The sequence below is a fragment of the Lepidothrix coronata genome, unplaced genomic scaffold (genome assembly GCF_001604755.1).
Source record: "Lepidothrix coronata isolate B3197 unplaced genomic scaffold, Lepidothrix_coronata-1.0 Scaffold201, whole genome shotgun sequence".
NCBI lineage: Eukaryota > Metazoa > Chordata > Aves > Passeriformes > Pipridae > Lepidothrix > Lepidothrix coronata.
This window is the reverse complement of record NW_016690381.1, coordinates 1,208,123-1,227,182: the sequence shown is the minus strand read 5'-3', so window position 1 is coordinate 1,227,182 and position 19,060 is coordinate 1,208,123. Positions and strand designations below refer to the sequence as shown.

At 44.3% G+C, this 19,060-nt stretch overlaps 1 protein-coding gene across 5 annotated transcripts in view; it reads right to left on the bottom strand.

Annotated features, from left to right (window-relative positions):
* The window catches only part of STAU1 (staufen double-stranded RNA binding protein 1), a 29,983-nt gene extending 10,962 nt beyond the window's left edge, over positions 1-19,021 (bottom strand). For 2 of the 5 annotated variants that reach the window (XM_017832320.1, XM_017832323.1), the window contains exons 1-7: positions 18,900-19,021; positions 13,825-13,891; positions 9,024-9,300; positions 7,942-8,066; positions 6,906-7,062; positions 5,206-5,344; positions 4,350-4,515 (exon numbers count right to left, since the gene is read on the bottom strand). In XM_017832320.1, the coding sequence (XP_017687809.1) occupies positions 4,350-4,515; positions 5,206-5,344; positions 6,906-7,062; positions 7,942-8,066; positions 9,024-9,216 (780 nt within the window). In that variant the 5' untranslated portion in view covers positions 9,217-9,300; positions 13,825-13,891; positions 18,900-19,021. The remainder of the gene's footprint in view (positions 1-4,349; positions 4,516-5,205; positions 5,345-6,905; positions 7,063-7,941; positions 8,067-9,023; positions 9,301-13,824; positions 13,892-18,899) is intronic. The other 3 variants (XM_017832322.1, XM_017832324.1, XM_017832321.1) reach the window with 2 other exon arrangements.
* Between the last annotated feature and the right edge of the window lie 39 nt (positions 19,022-19,060).

The window sequence follows — 19,060 nt, the reverse complement described above, 5'->3', positions numbered from 1 at the left end:
CCAGGTAAAACTTTGATTGTGATTTCAAAAATATCTTCACTGATGCTGGGATCAACTTGAATTAAGAGGCAACAGCAACAGAGAAATTTTAGGACTAAGTGTCCAGCAGTGCTATTGGAAAGATTATGATAAAGATGAACAGCAACAATTTCACCAATTATATCATGCCACAATACTAGTTATGCAATCAGGTAATAAAAATGATTTCAATATGTTATTGGAGAAGCAGCAGAAGAGCTGAGCTAGAGAGCTCTCTGGATTAAAACCAGTTTGATGGCAGCAAGCATCCCCTATGGCTGCTACTAATGAGTCGGTTTAAAACATGAAAGATTTTTTATCCCAGCCCTTAAAAACAGCCTCTTCCCATCTCAGACAAAAAACCAAAATAGTAAAATTAATCTAAGGTTTTCACTTGTCCCACTGTCCCAGCAGATTTCACACTGTTCTCATGGGCTGACCTTGTATGTCAGGTTGGAGTGGCAGGAGAGCACACAGAGCACAATGTCCTCCTACAAGAGCAGCCCCTGACAGGTGTGATCCCAGAGCCACAGCAGTCCCAGGCTGTGTGTGGAGGTGTCACAGGGCAGGGGCAGCTCTGAACACGGAGCCCCCAGGGCACAGCAGCCCCTGGAGCATCCCCCCAGCCCCTCACCCTTCCCAGCACGAGGCAGAACTGGCAAAGCCCAGACTGAACACACAAGTCAAAGCCTTGATTTCAAATGCAACTGGTAAGTTCAGCAGGAATAGCAGCAGAAGGAATATCTGAACCCCCTAAGGCCATGTTCACTCCAGCCTGGGGGTTCCAGGAGGAGTCTGTCACTGCCCTCACTGACAAACATGAGCACAACGACTTCAATTACAAATATTTTTCCACTTCTTGTAGTTTTCGCTATATTCTAGTTTTTTGAATTCCAACATTTTTCTTTACTAAGATGACCCAGACTTCTCTTTATTGGATTAATTTTTGCCACTTAACACTCTCTCAAGAGAATACAAATAAATAGAACAGAATTATTTGCTCTATTATGCTGTATATTCTTGACATATTCCAAGCCTATGCACAGTGCAAAACACAGGTTCTTTTCTTCAATACCTTTATCTAAAAAGAGTAAATTAATAGTAAAATAACAATTAACAGTCTGTAGCTATTTTACTGGTTATTTTGCCTCTAGTTCAGTTCTGGATCAGTTTATTTTATAAATCAAAACTAATCATACACACATGCTCTCTCCCTTTCCTTGCACATCTCCAGGCAGGTGATGGCTCAGGTTTGCTTTTGAAGTAGTTTGCATGTGTGCATAGACTAAACTCTCCAAGGAATCTGTGCCTCTAAATCAGGACAAGACCTCAAATACTAGCATTTACCACTCCTAGCTCTCATCACATTGTTCAAACCCATCTCTAACAAGTGAAAACCAGTCACAAAAGGAAAAAAAAAGCGATATTAAAAAATCCCAAGCGAGTTACACAAATACTATACTCCGTTAGGAGGGATCTGACCCCTTCCAGAACTCCTTCCATGTGCCCTTCCTCAAGACTCTCTGTGAGCCAATGCTGCACCCCTGGGAAGGTGCTGAGCAGAACTGCCCTGATCAACCACAGCCCCAGCCTGAGTCTGCTCTTCCACGTTCAGGGGATAAAGAGGAGCTGATGTAAGTTGACAACAAACACAGAAGCAATTCTGGGTTTAGGATCTTGAGGCCAAAGTCAGAATTGCTGTCCCAAATTCATACTAGGAAGCCCAGCTCTCTGTATTCCTAAGCTTTCAATCAATGTTGTATCAGGTCTGTCTTTGCCTCTGCCAAGTCACCCTGTCCTGCACCTTCACCACCGTGTCCCAACCCATGTCAAACATGACATTGGGTTCTTCAGGCAGGGCTTGGTCCAGCTGAGGGCTAATATTACTACACTTTTTTCCTGCCACTTGCTTCTACATTTGCAGCCCAAGAAGGTGTGGGAAATGGTCATTCTTACCCTTAAAGTCTAATCATTTTATTCAATGATATCTTCTTAGAATCACAGGATCGTTTAAGGTTGGAAAAGACCTTTGAGATCATTAAGCCCAACTGTTATTAATCACTGAATATTTTCTAATTTAAAAATACAAGAGTCAAATCGCATAAAAACAAACATTTGTGATGAAAAATAATAATTAAAAAAATGTACAAAATTACCCCCCCTCAAAACACAAGAGTTCAAACTTCAGAATATTCTGTTTACACAAACACACACACAAACAGAACACACAGAAATAACTACATTTAAAAAGACAATTACTGGCAACATCAAATGACTGGTAGGAAGTATCAGGATTATATCTGCTTGTGAAACCCTAATTTGCCTCCCTTGTACACAGGCATTTTAATAGCATCTCTCATGACCTCACACTCCTGTATCCTTCCAGATCCTTTTCTCACTGGATGCAGGAATGAACAGGGCTCACTTAGCACCAAAACCTTCCTTATTCTACCTTCATCTTGTCTAGTACAAAATGCTGATACAGAAACAATTCCTTCAGACATTTCTAAAACTACAATATCTGAAAGCCACAAGTATTAATGAATTTAAGTACCAAACTTTAAATGAAAACCTGATTTATCTGAGTGCTTGTTATAAACCATCACCCCCTGTTCCAAGGCCTGCTCTCCTCTCCCTAAGCTGCATTTCCTACTGTTCCTTTTGCAGACTAAATCAAACATAAATTGAAAAACAAAATCACAAATGCAGGTTTCTCAGGGTTCAGACACCATTCAGGTCCTGTTTTATTAAGAAAATAATTCTCCCTTCTTGCAATCTCCCTTTACCCCTGGATTCACAGCCCTCACGCCAAACAAGACATCCCACAAACAGGGGATGTGGTCATGGAAAACAGTGGCAGAGCTTGTTCTGAAGACCTCACATTACCCACCTTTTAAACACAACTCTATAAATTTCCAGAAAGTCACCTGCACAGAAGCATTTCTAAAACAGGGAACAGAAAACAATCCAGTGACATGTGAGCCCATGACTTCCTGCAGAGCTGCTCCCTGGGTCTGGCACAGACCTGGGCTCTCTGAGGGGCAAAACAGCTGATGAGAGCAGGTTGTCTTTTACAGGGTGGGTGCAAAGAGAGAATGTTCTGCACCACTGGCACAGAACAACAATAACACTGGAATTTGGGGTTCCCTGCACTGAAGGGGCACATCCTCCTCTGCCTTGGCCTCTCCTGCACAAAGCCCAGCTGGCCCCTGCCCACACTCTGCCTATCCCAGTTCAGATTTCAGTGCAGAGCTCACCCCCACTCTCTCAGTTCCTGTTCCCAGCACCACTCCCTTCTCCCCAACAGCATCTGTAATCCCTAATGGCCTCCATCATTCAATAAACTGCGTTCCCTTACCCAAACCACCTCTCCCAGCACCTCCCAGGCCTCTTCCTGAGCCAGTGCTTTTGCCCAATTACCTGGCAATGCTCTCTCACACACACCCTCGGAGTTAACTCCGAGTCCCTTGGCTTCACACCACGTGTCCTCAAGCCTCTTGCTCTGCCATTCCTGGTAGCTTCCAGCTATTTTTATTTTCTCAGTCTGAGACCCCTTGTTACCTTCTTGCCCAATTCTTCATTTTCCTTCTTTCTCAGCACACAGCCAGACTCCATGTCCAGCAAGTTCTCCCACTCCCCACATTGCAAGTTACTAGTTCTGCCTTTGGCCAAGGCAGCCAACACACAGGGAGCTGTGCAGGCTCTCAACCAGCCCAGGAGCTGAGTGACTCCTGTGCCCACAGTGAGACCTGCTGCCTAAAGCCACTTAACAAAAAAACACAAAAAAAAGCAATAACAGGGTATTGGAATGCAAAGTGCTGGGCAGCCATAAATATATGAAGGGATACAAATCGAGTTCCTATATTCATATCAAAATGTGTGTATGAGTTTACTACTTCCATGAACTTCCTGCTCTTCTAGAACTCCTGTGGTTCTTTCCAAAATCATGTAGGAACTTTGCCCAGGAAGTAAAATCCATGTCTGATTTTTATGTTGCCCATTTATACACGTCTTCAGAAGTTTGTGTATGATCTGTACCTGGTTAGATATTAATTCCTATCTATGCTTCCAGTGCTCATATCTGACAGAGGTCTAGAGCATTGCTGTGAAAAAAATATGACAGTAAAAGAATTAACAAAGCTTCATCTGGGAAAACTCTAGTTCCATAGAAGTTTATGCTTTAAATCAGTGTTGACATAAGAAGGTCCCCCACTACTGCACAGAATTAAATTTCCCAACTGTCCTCTTCCTCTCAATAAGGAAAAAATTCTACAATAATATCTCAGTTTATCTTAGCCATTTATGCTTAAAACACTAAGACTAATTCCCACCTCTGGTTTCTCAGGCAAGGGCTCATTCTGCAGAACTTTCAGTGCTTTAGCAGCTGCATCATGTTTAGCAGCTTGTCTTGTTCTTCCTTTCCCATGAAACTGCTGCCCTCCAATTGAAAGCTCCACTTGATAAAGTAAGGGCCCGACAGGAAAAGGGTAAAAGTACCTGCAAAGGGAGAGGTAAATAAGAAGAAGGTTTGGCCTAAAAAGTAAACAGACACCTATGTTAGATGTGGGTGAATCTCCTGGATATCAGTAACCACAACTTGGCACTGAAGCATTAGGATTAAAAAGCCACATCTTGATTTGGAGTCTAAACGAATTTAGGGAGAAATCTTTGAAGCAAATATCAACATTCCTTGTTTTACAATAGGAATACATTTCTGACCAAGTACAACACCAAGACAACATCACTGCACTTTTTATAGACTTGCCAGGCCAGTCAGTTTTGAATTCTATTTTTCTATGCCCATATAAAATTCTTTAAACTGAAGCTTTAATTTAAATAGTTTCAGAAAGAACATCAAATTGTTTTCTTCACTTTTGCTTTTGCACAGAAAGGGAATGCAAGAAATATTTAGGTATTTGCTTAGTGAAGCTGACTATGCCTGAGTGCCCTCAAAAACACTTCAACATTTGGCCCAGCTCCCTTGCAATACAATAAACCACTGGAAATAAGACAAATTACAGACATTAGTGGGTGTCCTTCTCCAACCCTCTGGCCTCATAAGCTGGCTCTGCTTCAGCTGAGTGTCCCTCTGAGGGTGACACAGCCAGTCTTAGGAGGCAACACCCGAGCCTGGGGAGGTGAGAGCAGAGGTTCCAGGGCAGGAGGCTGCCAACCCCGTGCACGTACCGTGGGGGGTAGGTGCCACCCCGCATGGTGTAGTTGTAGGTGGATCTCATCCCCGTGTACGGATCGATGGGCTTGTACATGGGCTTCTTCCCCAGCTTCATGCACAGTGCATTCAACTCCACTGTGGGGGTTACACTGTCTGAAGGAAAAGGAACAGGAAGGGTTGGCCAGCTGTCCCAAGGAACAGAGACAACCTAAGCTCTTATGCTGTCTCACAGCACGGAAAAATGAGCTTAAGTTTTGCCACACGCAATATCCGACAGGACTGAATTCCAAACAGAACTGCTAATGAACACAAAGAGAATAAGTCTATCTGATGTACACTAAATCAGCAGTTGTGACAAATCCTGTTACAAAAAAGTGCATTTGCTGGGGTCTTGTTTTGGTTTTATTTTGTTTTTTTTTTTTATTTTGCTTTAAATTTCTAAAGCTGCTAATTTACTTATGTTCACAGCATATCTAACAATGTGGTCTGCAGAAAAGAAGCTCCTCTTCTACAAAAAATCCTTTTAAATTACCAGATATGCTACATTCCTTCTGTGTCTCTTGTTTACTGAGAATCAAATATTTCTCTGTACTCAATGACCTAAGAATGGTTTCTATGACTCCTCGCTTTGAAATTGCAACTGGCCTTGGAGAAAGGCAGGTAAATTGCTGCTGAGAGCTAAAATATTTCTCTCAGTATCATGAGGATGAAGAACTGACTCCCTGTCCATTCTCACTGGAGAAAGGAGTCAGTAAGTGTCATTCTGTCTGTCCTTCTGGCTCAGAAATCAGTGTGTACTGCTGTACAAGGGGGTTGGTGTAAGGTAATTGCTAAAACAAAACTAAATTATGGAACAGGTGCACAGACAAAATAAGTTACTGCTAGTTTCAGTATTTTCACTGCTGACTGTACAAAGTCTTTCTAAAGAAGGAATTTAGGTGATGGCAAACACAGCTGAACACACTGATGCTGTCCCAGGCTCTGGACTGCAGGGACTGAGTTACACTCACGTGCAGCTGAGATGTGAAGACAGTACATACAGAATTTGACATCTTAAACAGGTCTTAGCAGCAACCTTAGTAACATACGAAGTTCACTAAACACAACAAACTACAACTTAAATGCTTTCATCCAAATCAATACATATTTATCTTTAAAGAAGTACAAATTAAGCAAATTCCAATGTTCTGATCCAATCTCCCACATTATATATTTTTTTTTGAAATTAAACATTTCCAAAGAAATATTTATTGTCCAGCTTTCGAATTATTCTCCAGAATTATGTAACACATTCATCTGCCCACACAAAAGATTGTTCTTTGCTATGACCAAAATTCCTCATACGAGGTTTTTTTTCCTTCTTTTTTTAATTAGTGGGGTTTTTTTAGGACTAGGATAAACATCTTTTCCAGGATTTCCCTAAGTGTTACAATACAAAACAGTAAGTCAAGCAGCTGGTTTTCCAAGCCTGAATGATTTGATGGAAAAAACTGCACATTTAATTTGCTTCTGCAATGATATTTACCACGTCACCTACAACAATCATAGACTAAATCAAGATGAAGTTCTCACAAGACCTGGCAACTGCCATTGTTAAATAGGCAGAATCACAGTTTTTATTCATCCTGATGCAACTTTAATACATACCAAAAGCAGAAAGGTGTATTCTCCCTATGTACACTTTTTTTTTAAAGCAGTTTGTTGTGGCATATACCTGGATTCTTGCCTTCACTACGGGAGGGACGAGCCGTAGGCTTGGGGAATTTTGTCCCTTCCAAAGCTTTGGCAGCTGCTGCGTGTTGCGCTTTTTTAATACTAGTTCCTTCAGCTTCCCAGTGCTGGTCCCCAAGAGTCAGCTGCACTGTAAACACCTCAAAACCAGAGACAGGAACTTTGTTAGGAGCTGCTTCAGAATTCACACAATTTATGAGACCCTCTCACCCAAAACAATGAGTCTTTCAGTGGATGCACAAGTTGAGGATACGGTAATTCAAGCTCTCCTTAACTCCCATGTCATCTCCAGATTTCCAACACCTTGGGCACCAACAGGATTTCCCTGATGACTGAACTAAGAATTTCACACCAACTGTAGCTGGCAACTCTCCTGCATGAGGTCAGACAGGCTAAAAACCCCAAGCACCACATGTGGAGAGGTGACAGCCCCGGGAGAGCTGCTGTGCCCACACCACTGAACAGCAGCCTGGAAGCTACCATTCTGTGTGCCACGTAACTCCACTCCTGCTTTAATACTCTGAAGGGTTTTTTAAAGATATTTTTCAGCAGTCTGAAGACAGTTAAGTTCACACTGCAGCATAAAAGCTTCTACATGCTCACAGGTGAACACAAGTCTATTTGATTACAAGCAAAGTATGTGGGATTAGGCAGGATATACATCGCCCGAAATTTTGACAAATTAATCAGACAAACGGCAAGCCAAGGTCTCCCTGGTAATTTACTTAATTAATTCCAATCAGAATGAAAACACAATCGAACAGATGCTCTGACTGTTATTTTTTGTACATGCCAGCTTGCCTCCTTCGCACCTTGGAGCTCAAGGGACACTTTGGGAAACCAGCTGTTCAGTCCCCCAGTAACAGCTCCACACTGCCCTACTGTCGGTACTCCGGGGGCTTCCCATTCCTCTCCACGACTCTGGATTACCCTGCACCAAGAGCACACACTTGGCCTTTCCACTCATGGAAGTGAAAGAGTATGAGTGGCAGCAACAGGAAACCCGTATGAAGATTTACCTTGGAGTGAGCTGGACCTTGCTCACTCAAAAGCTTATACTCGGGCTGAATCTTGTTGAAACGGGCTAACTCATTCACAAGACACATGGGGGTTTTCTCTTTGGGGTTTGCCATGTTTGAAGGAGCTGAAAGATTACATAAAATCGGATAAATGAACAGGTAACTGTGAACTCCACTATCGATTTCAATTAAAAAAAAGAAATCTCAGTGGCTTAGCACCTAGTTGCCTGCAATACACCACTTCCCAGCAAGGATCTGCTGGAACAGCCAGCTCTGATCACTGGCCAAAGTGGTAACAATCTCCTGACCTTCAGAATTTCCAAGCAATGCTGATGCCTAAAAGAAGCATCATTAAATTCAACGTTCTAACGCAAGCCAGAAGTAGAGAGTTAGAATTCCCACATTCAGATGGTATCTTATGTGGTACATTTCAAGGACCAAATCTTCTAAGCATCTATCAGGGTCATTTGCCTTGAATAATTTAAAAAGGTCAGTTAATTTCTTTTTCCTAATCCTATTTTTCCCTATTAGCTATTTTTTATTTATTACCTTTTATTTGCTCTATTGTATTTTTTCAGCATAATATATTTATCATTAAACTGGTCATAAAAGAACTAGAGATAATAGAACTAAACAAACTATTTCAAACAACACTTTTTTATATTTAAAACAAGCTATTGGTAGAAAAGATGGATAGCACTGTTTCAAAAATTAAATGCCACACAAAATATTCTTTACTGTTACAAACTTATCAATTAATTATTAGAACTTTGTGGAAAAGTATGCTTCTACCTGTCTCAAACAGATTTCATTCTATAGGCAGAGAGAATAACAAGCTAGTGCAGTTGGATAAATATTATTTTTAAAGTATGTGTAGGTGCAAGACATCAGAAGTATATTATGCCTATATACTATATATATATAGTGTATATATATATGCCTATATACTCTATATATTATATAGGCATATATATATGTGTGTGTATATACATATGTGTATATATATATATACACACACATATGCCTACACAGAGAGACTATAAACACTAAGAATATATACAATTATTGACAGTTATTCTTACCTGCAGCTGCATTGGTGGATGTAACTGAAGCAGAGGGCAAAGCAGAGTTTTGGATAGGTCTGCCTGCATTTTCAGAGGGCAAAGAACTGGTAGTAGAAGGAATACTCAAAGGCTGTGAAAGAGCTGGGGTTTTATTCAATATTTGGCTCCCTGCAAGGGCAGCAGAAGGATTCTGAATCTGAACTTGAGACATGTTCACTTCCAACCAGAGCAGATTACTGTAGGCAAACAGCTTTGAACGCAGACAAACTCCGTGTGGGGAAGACAAATTGCTGACCTGAAACATAAAGATGAAAAAAAGATTATGCCAAATATTTAGCATTCTCTAACAATCTACTGAAATTATTCCTCCATCAGCAAAAGGAGAAGTGTTCCACCATCCACTGTTCCCATTTTGTCTGCAGTAAGTCACTCACACATCAGTTTTAACAGCAGTTCCATCTATACGCCCTGTCGTGTAAGCTTAACACCTCTTGCATTTATAAAAGAGTAGTATGGAAGCTTTATTTATGCTTGTTCATTACTGTCTATGTCTTTTCCTCACCACTGAATCCACTTACAAAGCAAATCCAGTTACCTACATGCATAGCCACTGCTTATACTCTGAACAAAGTGTATAAGTTTCCATGGACAAATGACATTTCATGCATTCTTCCATTTGAAGCTGAACTTTTCCACTTGGAGGGCAAGCAATAAATGCAGTCTTTACAAAACAACTATTTTAGAGCATGCATCCTTTAACTATAATCATAGAGTTTTCCCCTGGATACCAAGAATGCTGAGCCACTTGTGAGGGGAAAGAGCTGGTGTGCAGCAGGAAACGCCGCAGTGGCTCTGGCTGGGAAAAGTAAAGGTGCAAGAGATCATAAACTGTGTCAGCCACATGTATTCTGAAGGTTACTTCTATTTAAGTCAGGGCATGCCTCAGTCACAGTTCAAGCATCAATTTAGAGTCACTTGGCCTTGCAGCACTATAAACAAGTGCTGGAAGTGCTCAGGGGCATCTATGGCCATGTAGGAAAACCCCCTCGGAGCGCCAGGGGCACCCCAGTCCGTGTGCAGGGCTGTGACAGACCCTTCCTCCACTGACAAATTAGTATTAGATTTCTCTTACACATGGATGCAACATTATCTTCATGCTCAGCCAGTGGAACCTAAATAGACACGAACAGGTCAGCTGCCCATATCCACTTACGAGCCACGTATCAATTTATTTGTTAAAAATACATTTTACAGCCAAGTAAATCCATTTTACACACAGAGGCACTGGCACATGCACACATACTGGTCACCTACAGATTTGATTAGGGCAGCAAGCAGAGGTTCATTCTTTCATAATTGATAGGTGAAAAGGAGAAATCACTGCTCCAGCTACCACCAGGGAGCTATTAGTGGCAACACAACTCCACTAGTGCTCTGTGAGCTTCAAATTCTGAACCTGTGAATGGACTTCCAAATGTGAGAGGAGCAGCAATGAGTCAGAGGGAAGTTTTTAGCTAGTTACTGACAAAAAAAGCCTGTGAGGGGACCCTAGATTAATACATTCATGGGTAGAAAGATTTAATTATTTGTTAAATAAGAGGTAAGAAGCTACTGGGAAACAACAGATACAGCAACAAATCTACCATCTGGAATATTTTTATTTTGGAAAAAAAAATCATAAACATGTCAGACTTATCATATTACCACCTGGATAACTTTGTTTTTACTAGAGAGCAAAAACAGTTCAGATCTCATCAGTCCAGAAAACACATGTAGATTATCTATAGTCAAAATAAATCCTATATTGGACTACTAAATTTGCAGCAGTTACACACTGGGTGCATTATAACTATGAGTGTGGTATTAGGAAATCTGCCTAAAGGAAATCCAAGAAATCCTAAGACAAAGAGGAAGAGTATTTAGAATAAGACTCCAGGGTAATAACTCTATAATCACTAAGTTTCATTCCCACAAGCATCACTAGAAACACTGAAAATTTTCAAACATAACACAACAATAATAATTGCCTGGGAAAGACTATAACAAAGTCTGGCAGTGTAATAAAAAAAGTGAATTCTCCTTTCCTGCTGAAGTACAACGTCCTTCCAAGTAACTGAACTTACAGTTTCTAACCCACACGTTTCGAGAAGACGCCACTGAAAATTGTTATTTTGAAGTCAGGAACATCAGGATGTTTCAGATCATGCTGGAAAGGAAGTCTGGCATTCCTTTCAGAAAACTGTCTCCAAGCAGTTTGCTTTTACAGCAAGGCATTACCTTTCCCATACCTGCCATCGCCTGGTTTTAGGGAGGCGGGTTTCAGAACACTTAGGTGAGAGTGGTTTCCAGTCAGATGATGCAGAGAGGAGCACTATGCCATCCCCAGGAATTTTCTTTCCCAAGGAGAGAAGTCCCTGACAAGGACAGTACAGTTTGCTTTCTCTATTTAGGGCCGAGTCCCTGAGAAGCCCAGACACAGGTCAGACACTGCCCAGCTCCCAGCAGGACTCACAGCCCGCGGTGCTTGGCCTGGGACAGCTCCTCTGCAAACACCTCCAGGACACAATTCAGCCCTTATCCACCAAAACCTGTGGGGACTTGAGCTCACATCCTACTGCCTCAGACAATAAGGGTTTGGAATCTGCTCCAGTTAGGAGCAGACTTGAGCTGTGCACATCTGCCCACCAGACCAGAGAACTGCAGTGTCCGTAGCCCAAACCTGCTCAGGGCAGAGCCCACGTGCCCAACCCAGCAAAGCGGCCGCTCAGTCACACCCGAACAGGCTGCAGGGGCCTGGAGAAGGGCTGGAAGCACCTCTCACTGGGAACCACCACAAGCCCTCCCACAGACTCCCAATCAAATGGAAAAATCCATTCAGCCCTCATGGACCTCTGGGAACCCAAAAGGCACCCAGGCTCTCCAGGAACCAAGCGCTGAGAGCGAAGCCCAGCTCAGCTGGGCACCTGCCCGATGTCCCAGTCCCACCCACTGTGCAGAACACACACCCCCAGCGCAGGCACAGCCAGGCTTTGAGGAGCAAAACCACCCCAGCAACACCTGGCTCTGCAGCCAGGAACTTAGGGAGAAAGAACAGAGGTTCAACAGGATCCTGTGAGTGCTCCTTCCCAGGACTGCAAACAGCAGAGGTAGGAAAAGCTGCACTGCCTAACAGACACAGAAGTTAAGGAATCAGTCAGCCCCACCCTTACTGGGAACAAACACCTGGAAGCTGTGGCAGACACTGCTGTTAGGGGTTATCCCCAGCACATCCAGTACCTGGCCACACCAGGCTTTCACCACAGCTGAACAGAAACTTGTGATCAGGGAGGGAATGGAATTGTAATGAAAATAGAACTTTTCCAATAAATGTATAATTTTTAACCTAAGAAAATGTAATGCTTGTTTCTACACAAATTGCTACCTCATCATCATGTTTCTCACTCCTTCACCAACCTCACCTCCCTACACTGAGATCAAAAGTTGCCTCTGCACCCTGTAAGTTATCACCAATTCAGAACTATTTCAGAGTTGAATACACTGAATTCAGGCAGAACCAAGGCAAAGTAGGCATTAAAACCATCTTGTGAAACACTGATATTCCACTTTACAAATTTCTGACAATTTCAGACACTAGGAAGTAGCTTACAAGGTTATACCTTCCAAGATTATATATACAAATATATATTACGCTTTCTTTTTAAAAGCACTTAGCTCACATTTTGGCAAGTAACCTCAAAGAACAGTCTGACAAAACAAACTGGAGTTTAGTTTGTATTTTTCAGCTACCTGTGAAGTTGATGCTGTAGTTGATTTGTGGGAAGTATTTCACTCAGGTAGAAGAACTCACTCTCCATCACTGCAGATTTAATTCCAGGTTATTTGGGGATTCTGGAAGGGTTTACAGCGCTTTTACACAGGAATATGCCCTTTACTCTATAACAGGTTTATAAAATCCTAACTATCCAAGAAAAAAGCACCATACCTAGAAAGTTGAAGCTAACAACTCATAAAGACTGTTTCAGTGGTCACAGGAACAAAGATGCCAGAATTCCAGGAGATTTTTCCCTGTAATCAGGGGTGAGCTGCTCCAAACTTTTGAAGACAAATACTGGTCTAAGTAACTGATCCCTACACAACACTTGAGGCATTGCTAGAACTCAAACCCACTCAACCATGCGAAGAGAGGGCAAAAGAACTAATGTTTCACTCACACCACCTGAGGCATCAGCTAATCCCACAACCTGCTCCCTTCCCAGCCTCACACCGTTACTTTTCCTTAACTCATCCAAGAGTATTTCAAATGTTCCCAAAACAGTGTTGCTCCAGAAGGTTCTCCTGGTGCTGTGGTGGCTGCCATCAAAGGACTCGGGGACCTATGGCCACTGCTCTACCTAGATGGATTTCCAGATGACAGAGGACTGCTCCCCACTTGTTTTTAGATTTTTATTTTCTTTTGGTGCATCAACGCCTGGAACATTCCCAGAAATTCTGAATACATTAAAATGCAGAGTTCAGACATCACTAAGGTAACCAAAGAAATGCACAAAGATGTGAGTGTAGCCTCAGTCCACACAGCCAAAAAGAAATGAAAATCTTCCTGTATAAAAGCAAGAATACAGCGTTTTCAGATAAAAGTTTTCTTAGGGCTTTTTTTGTGTTAGAATTCTCACAGGAATTGCAGATGGAAGCCAGAGGACCAAACAAAAAAAAAAAAAAACACTTCCTGTGGATAATCATGTTTTGCCACAACTTGTGGTTTCTTCAGTGTGATGTAAACAAAAGGTAAGAAACTTTAATGCTTTAAGTAAGTTTCCAGTACCTTTAGGAGATCCAGAGAGTGAAGATTTGGACTTAGTTCTGAATTGGATATTTATGATGGAGAATGCCTAAAAGAAAAAACATAGAGTTAGAATTTTGCTTCCTAAAGCCAAAAAAAGCTCCTGTAGCAAATCTCTCACCCTGCATTGTTTGCCTCATCCCTTTGATGATGAGAACTCGCAGGACCCTTCCCACTGACAGGCTGCTCAAGGGAGCTGCTTTTCCAAACACAGTTTCCAACCTGATCCAAGAATCTTCATTGCTCTTTCCCCAACCCCAAGTGATGTTTCTCACCCAAACAGTGGAATCTCACAATAGTGCTCTTGCAGAATTATAAGAGTCACTTGCCAATTTTCTTTCTGTAGTGAGGCTTCCAGTTCTATGGAAGTCAACTTTCTTCCTCACAGCCCTAGAGATCAGCTCCCAAAATTAGACCCAGACCTTAATTCACAAAGCCAAACCAAAAGCAAGCCACTAACCCAAGAAACTCTGGCAGCTATTAACTGCAAAAATCTGATACAAATTTTACCTTTTGGCTACATTTCCCATCTAATGATTTCACTCATAAATAGGCATATAAAAAAATCAACCTAGCTAAAACCATTTCAGAATAAAATTATCTCAGTACTGCATATGAAACCTGTCACTGCATGGACTGCTCTAAATGGAAATCAAAACCTATTTTATTCTGCTTACAAATATAGCACAAAGTGTTTAATCCTTCTTTTCCATGCCTAAGCCAAGTGCGTGCGGATGCCAGCAGCATCACTACAGCCACAAAATGGGGGAGATCTCACTTCTCAGTGAGGTGAGAGGAGGACAGAGCTCTTGAATTTACTTCAGACAGGCATTTCAAACTCCTCCAGCGACTCCCGGAACTCTGCCCAGTTCCCCTGGAGGAGCCCTGTGGAACATGAGGATGCAGAGCCTGAAGCAGCAGCACCACAGTGGCTGTTTGTAACTGGAGAGTGAGGAAGGAAGACAAGAGGTTCACAGTCCTATTGGTTCAACTTCTCCTCTAGAAGGTTTTCTGGAGGTTAACTAAGCATCTGGAAAGCAAGGAAATGGATTATACTCACAGGCAGGATCAAGACCAAGTTGCACAAAGCCAATGGAATTTTCTCTACCAGCCATCCCTGCTGGCCCTGCCAGGCTCCAGAAGGAGCAAGCAACAGGTACCGGGCAGGCACTGCCTGCTGGCACCCACAGCCCAGACACCACCATGGGCACAGCACAGTGGAGAAGAGCTACAGCCAACAGTGCTTCCCAACACAAGGTGATACTCCCAGGCTGCTCTGGGGAAAGCCATCACCATCCTGAGGTGCAGCAGTGGAGACCCAGCCTGAGCGAGGTCTGCACCAGTCCTGCTCCGTACGCAGGCACCGAGCCCTCAGCTGGAGCTCTGCACCCATGTGGGGACCCCCTCAGCAAAACCAGAGTAGGAAACACCCAAAACTCAGCTTCAGAGAAGTATAACCTCTAAGGGTCTAAGTACTAAAGGATCTGAACTTGTATATGCTGAAGAGGAGAGGGCTGGCAGGGGACTGACAACGAGCAGTTCACATGCTTACAAGGTTTTTGGAGTGGAAAAGAATAATCTGTTCTTCACGGTTAAAGTGACAGAACCAGGGGCAAGAGGCTTAAAAGTGCATCAAGAAAACACCTTCTGATAGTAACAGTGGCAATGAACTGCCCTACATTGGGTGATAGAGGGGATCCACTGGTGGCAAGCTTCAGGGCATTGATAGACATCCACTGAGGATGAGGCTGGCAGACCAACACCACAGAGGGATGGAGGGATCACTTCACTCCCTGAGTCCCTCCCAGCCTGGATTCCCAGGACTGAACACACTTGTGTGCACCTGGCACGTTTCTGTCTCCTACTGGAGGGACACAACGGCCTTGTTGTTGTAAGACAACAGGTTTGGCAGCACAGGATCTCACGTGGGTCCTGCCACAGACTGGCTCTGAGAAACCACTTGAAAATACAAGAGACTAAATCCTCAAAGGTTTTATTCACTGTCAGGACCAGCACACGGAAAGGTGTCCTGTTCTTCAGGAGGCACAGACTCGGAAGGCTGCAGGTTCCAACACTCCCACTGTGCCTCTGTCAGGAACCAGCTGTGCCCACCATTCCCACCCCGTGTGCACACACTCGCTCCTGCCCCACCAGTGCCAGCCAGGGAGGGCTTGGATGGAACCAGGGCAGAGCAGGCTGAGAAACAGAACAAATGCCAGATACAAACACCAAATTCAAATTACAAGGGCTTCCTGACATCACCAACCAAAAATCACGTCACAGACAACATCCAAGAAGCAGTTTAGCTATAGGAATGAGGTGCTGAATGAAGCACTAATTCCTCTCTGAAGAGCAGATGCTCCATGACATTGCACCTGAGTAGCCACTGGCCCTTGGCAGCCAGAAGGCACCTTCCCTGTTCCTCACCAACAGCAAACTGTTCTCAAGCAGGAAAGTTCATTTATTCCCATTTCAACTGGAACACGAACCCCAAGCCTATCCCTGCCAAAGGATGTGGGTGCCCTGAGGGGGCTGGCAGGACTCAGGGGGCTGAAGGGGGTGTGGAACACACAGCACTGACCCCCTGGCCCCCCATCACCAGTGGCTCCCAATGCCAGCCAGGCAGGACAGCCCAGAGCTGGGGACAGTGTCAGCCCAGCTCCCACCACAACTCACGGGCACCCCACACACAGACCCACGAGGGAACAGCATCTTCTCCCCTGTTTGCAGGCTGGGAACACATCAGTGTTCACTCCCAGACAAAACAGTGGTGGGAACGATTCCCACTCTCCTCCCATTTTCTAGAGGAGTTTTAAATACTCCAGTGTGGTGGCTGAGTCTCTTTTGTCCCGCACTCGACTATTTTGAGGCACAAAGAACAAATTTCCACAAATTCTGGGTTTGTTCAGATGCTTTGTTACCTGAAATACCTTTGAAAAAACCCCCATCGGGAGTAGCTTTGCAAGGTACAGCATAAAATTCTCAAGCTGCTGCAAGAGTGTTTAAGAGCATCTATTTACAACTGGAAAGTCTAAATAAACACTCACTACAAATCAATTAAAAAAAGAATAAATTTTACAGACTTAAGGCTATTTACACAAAATGTAAAACACTGGTTGAACAATGTTTCCTTCTTAGATAAACCTTTTTCTACAATATTGGGGCAAGACAAAAGCCCATCTCAAAGGCAACACTGACTGCAGAAAAAGATGCTGCTCTTTTTGGTGAGGGCACAAACACTAAATGTTATGCAAAGTAGTTTGGGAGCTGAGACATGGATTATTAATAGGAAAACAAAAGCCCAAAATTTGAAAGTAAAAGCTAAAGGAAAAGAGGAAACTAGCACATAAAACAGACAGTTCCAAACATCATGCAAAACCATAAACCAGGAAGTGATATAATGAATGAACAGTAAACTGATACTTTAGCTCAGTTAATACTGTGACAAAACATGGAATGGTCGGTGTTTTTTTTTTTCCCTGCAGCAGAACAGGTCACAAACCCCACTGACACTGCTAAGAGCCAACATCAGATCTCCTCCACTGTCCCAGGGCATCTTCAACACCCCAATGAAACCACCAACCCCGGCAGGGATCCTGGACAAAGCAATCAGAAAAAGGGCTTTGTGAAAGCTCCTCTGTCCGCAGGATAAAGCTGCTCTTCCTCAGGAAGATCTGAAAGGCACACAGCAGTTTCCAGTTTTGCTCTGACTTTGTAAAGTCACATAATCCCAAGTTTACTTCAACCTATGTTGTGTTTTGCCACAAAACACCTCATATTCTGACTGACTTGTACTGATAGTGTAAACACGATTCATGAGAAAAACTCTGAACAAAGAAACAGCAGCTGCTTAAAACAACAACATAAAAAAAGAATTGTTTGTTGCACACATCCTTTAAGAAGAGTTTGGAAATAAAATTCTGATCCAACGTCAGAAAACAGAAAATATAGTAAAAAACTCAGCCCATTGGCTCTTTAAATTCTCATTGAGATGTAACAGATTTCCAGCGAATATCTCTGTAAAAGTTTGAACAAATTTGTTGCACATGTGAGATAATCATCAGACAAACAGAGATCACCCTCTTACATCACAGCTGTAGCTGCATCATTAGAAAAGTTCTTAATGGCCCCTGGTATTAAAAGCCCCACATTTCTATCAGTTTCAGTAAAGGTAGGATGCAGTACTTGCATTTTCTAGTTAGAGGATACAAGATTTTATAAATATACTCTTCCAAAAGCAGACAACAGACTTCATTCAGAGATTTTATTTCACTGCTACATATATATATATATACCTAGGTTTCACTGACATTCCAAGGGATGTTCCTCCCAGGTTTGCCTTAAACCTGCCAGAAAAGCAATGACAAAAGTACCCAACAGATGAATACATCACAAAAACGGATCTGACGGTACCAAGCACAGCATGCCCTGGATGGACAACCCAAACCCTGCAAACCTCGAGGACAGGAAAGGTTTAAAAGGGACTTGTTGCTTCACATCTCCTGAAAAACTCGTGCAGCGCCCAGGAAACGGGGAGCAGCGATCCCGGGGCAGCGGGGGCTGCGAGACCCGGTGGGCACGGGGAGGGGGGGAAAGCCGGTGCTGGCAGCGCTCGGGGGAGGCTGCCCCTGAGCTGCGTGCGGCCAGGAGGGGCTGGGGAGCCCCTGCTCCGCCACCGCCGCCGCCCCTCCTGCCCCAGCAGCCCCGCACGGCCGGGTCGGACCCGGCGGGTTCGGCTCCGGCACCCGCGGGTGCGATGGCCGAGCCCCTCCCCGGGGGCCCCGACCCGGCGCTGCCGCCGCCGCCGCCGCCGGGCGGGCAAAGCATTTCGGGCAAAGAGAAAGCAGCGAGCCCTCCCCGCTCCGGGCCCCAACCCGGCGCTGTCACCGCCCGCGGCGCGCCGCGGGCCCATCGCGGTGCGGCCGCGGCAGCGGGCACGGCCCGGGAGCGGCGGCAGGGCGAGCCCCCGCGCTGTGTGCTGGAGCGGGGGGGAAGGGGGATGGAGCCCCGCGGCCGCCCCCCTTTCCCCACAGCCCCCGGCGCGGCGTCCCCCTCACCTGCGCTGGGCGCGGCCTGGGCCGGGGCGGGGGCGCTCAGTCCATGGGCCGGGCGGGACCGGCGGCACAGGGCAAACACCAAAGAGAACGGCGGGGCGGCCGGAACTGACGGCACCGCGCGAGCCCCCGCGGGCCCCGCCCCCCCCGCCGCGCCCCGCCCA